Below are 1,403 nucleotides of genomic sequence, written 5' to 3'. Positions count from 1 at the left end.
CAAGTGCAGACCCCCGAGCCCAGCCAGGTCCTGGGGTGGGTGGAGTCTGGAAAGATAGTGAGCAGGTAGGAGGTCCCCACGAACGCAGCAGTGCCCACGTGCTGGCCACCCCGCTGTGTCCACAGTCCACTTCCCTCCTGGCCTCCCATGCCCCCTCTGCCTGGGTGCCTCTCACCTCCCCCTGTGGTCCTGGACAGGGAGGGCACCAGGGGGAGGGATCACACTCTGGTCACATCACGTGGGGCGTTTCCCCCCCAGAAGCAAGAGCTGCTCCGAGCGGAAGCAGGATGCCGCCATGTCTCCTGGGGTGGGGGTGGGGGTGGGGGCATCCCAGTGGGTCTTTGGTCCTCGCTGTGGTGCACATGGTTGCGCGGCCCGCTGCTGGTCAAGAGGCTGGCCCAGCCAGAGTGCCTCAGAAGAAAGGCCTGGCCGTTTATCTCCAAGTCACCGTGAGTGCTCCCCCAGCCATCGTGCGTGGACGCCACTGGACGATCCCCGGGCCTCGAGGAAGCACCCTCTCCGAGTGTTGAGACCCCACCCCCACCCCAGATTCAGAAGTCCTGTCTACACTGACTGCCCCTCTGCCCTCAGGGGACCCCCAGACCGTGCCCAGTCCTGAGTCAGCAGAGGAGAGATGGCCTCAGACCGAGAGCCATGCACAGAACCAGCGATCCCGATCCCCCGGTGGAGATGGGCCCCCCGAGCCCCAGGAGGCAAATGTGAGTCAGGCTCAGCAGGGGGCAGGGGCAGGGGCTGGCTTTGGTTGCTGGGGCCTGCTGTGTGGCTGGGGCTGGACCATTACGTGAGGCCCCGTTCAGGCACCACAGGACCTCACACTGAGCAGAAATCAGGTGCGGTCCTCCGTGGAAGGCCTTGCCGGGGGGGTCATTTCTGATGTGGGAAGCCACAGTGGGTGGCCAGCCCTTCCCGAGGTGGGAGGACTCTGCTGTGTGTCTGTCCTCCATGTGGCCTCTGTGTGAGACTGGGTGTTGGAGTCCACTGTGGGGAGGGGTGTCTGCTGAGTGGGGGTCCCTGGGCTTCTGCAGGCTGGCCTTTGTTGGTTGACCTCAATCACATAGGAGCAGAGGGTCTTGCCCTCAGTGGAGGGGCGTGGATGCTCCACAGAAGGGCCCGTCTGGGATGTGGCCGCCCTAAGACCTTTTCCACCCTGGCTCCAGCAGGTGGCTGACGGCATCTCAAGTGGACAGGGGTCGGACTTGGGTTTGGACGAGGCAGGGATCCCCACGGAGGTGCCCCAGGACACACAGCACTGGCAAACAGAGACCCAGAGGTGGGACCCACCCTCCTTCCTGATGACCCCACCCCCTCCTGTGCCCTTTGCCCTGAGTCTGACCTGACCCAATCTTGGAAACAAAGGGGTCAGCTGGTGACCCTGATCCTCT

The 1,403-nt window shown here is 64.1% G+C and overlaps 1 protein-coding gene across 1 annotated transcript in view; it reads left to right on the top strand.

The window, feature by feature from the left end:
* The window catches only part of CCDC187 (coiled-coil domain containing 187), a 39,221-nt gene that overhangs the window by 32,046 nt on the left and 5,772 nt on the right, over window positions 1-1,403 (top strand). The window contains exon 17 of the mRNA XM_045289352.1: window positions 592-719. Coding sequence (XP_045145287.1) covers window positions 592-719 — 128 coding nt within the window. The remainder of the gene's footprint in view (window positions 1-591; window positions 720-1,403) is intronic.

Source organism: Echinops telfairi, unplaced genomic scaffold (assembly GCF_000313985.2).
Source record: "Echinops telfairi isolate 266 unplaced genomic scaffold, ASM31398v2 ScPeMD7_25;HRSCAF=90, whole genome shotgun sequence".
In the NCBI taxonomy this organism is placed as follows: Eukaryota; Metazoa; Chordata; class Mammalia; order Afrosoricida; family Tenrecidae; genus Echinops; species Echinops telfairi.
The sequence above is the reverse complement of the archived record's forward strand: the minus strand, read 5'-3'. Positions and strand labels throughout refer to the sequence as shown.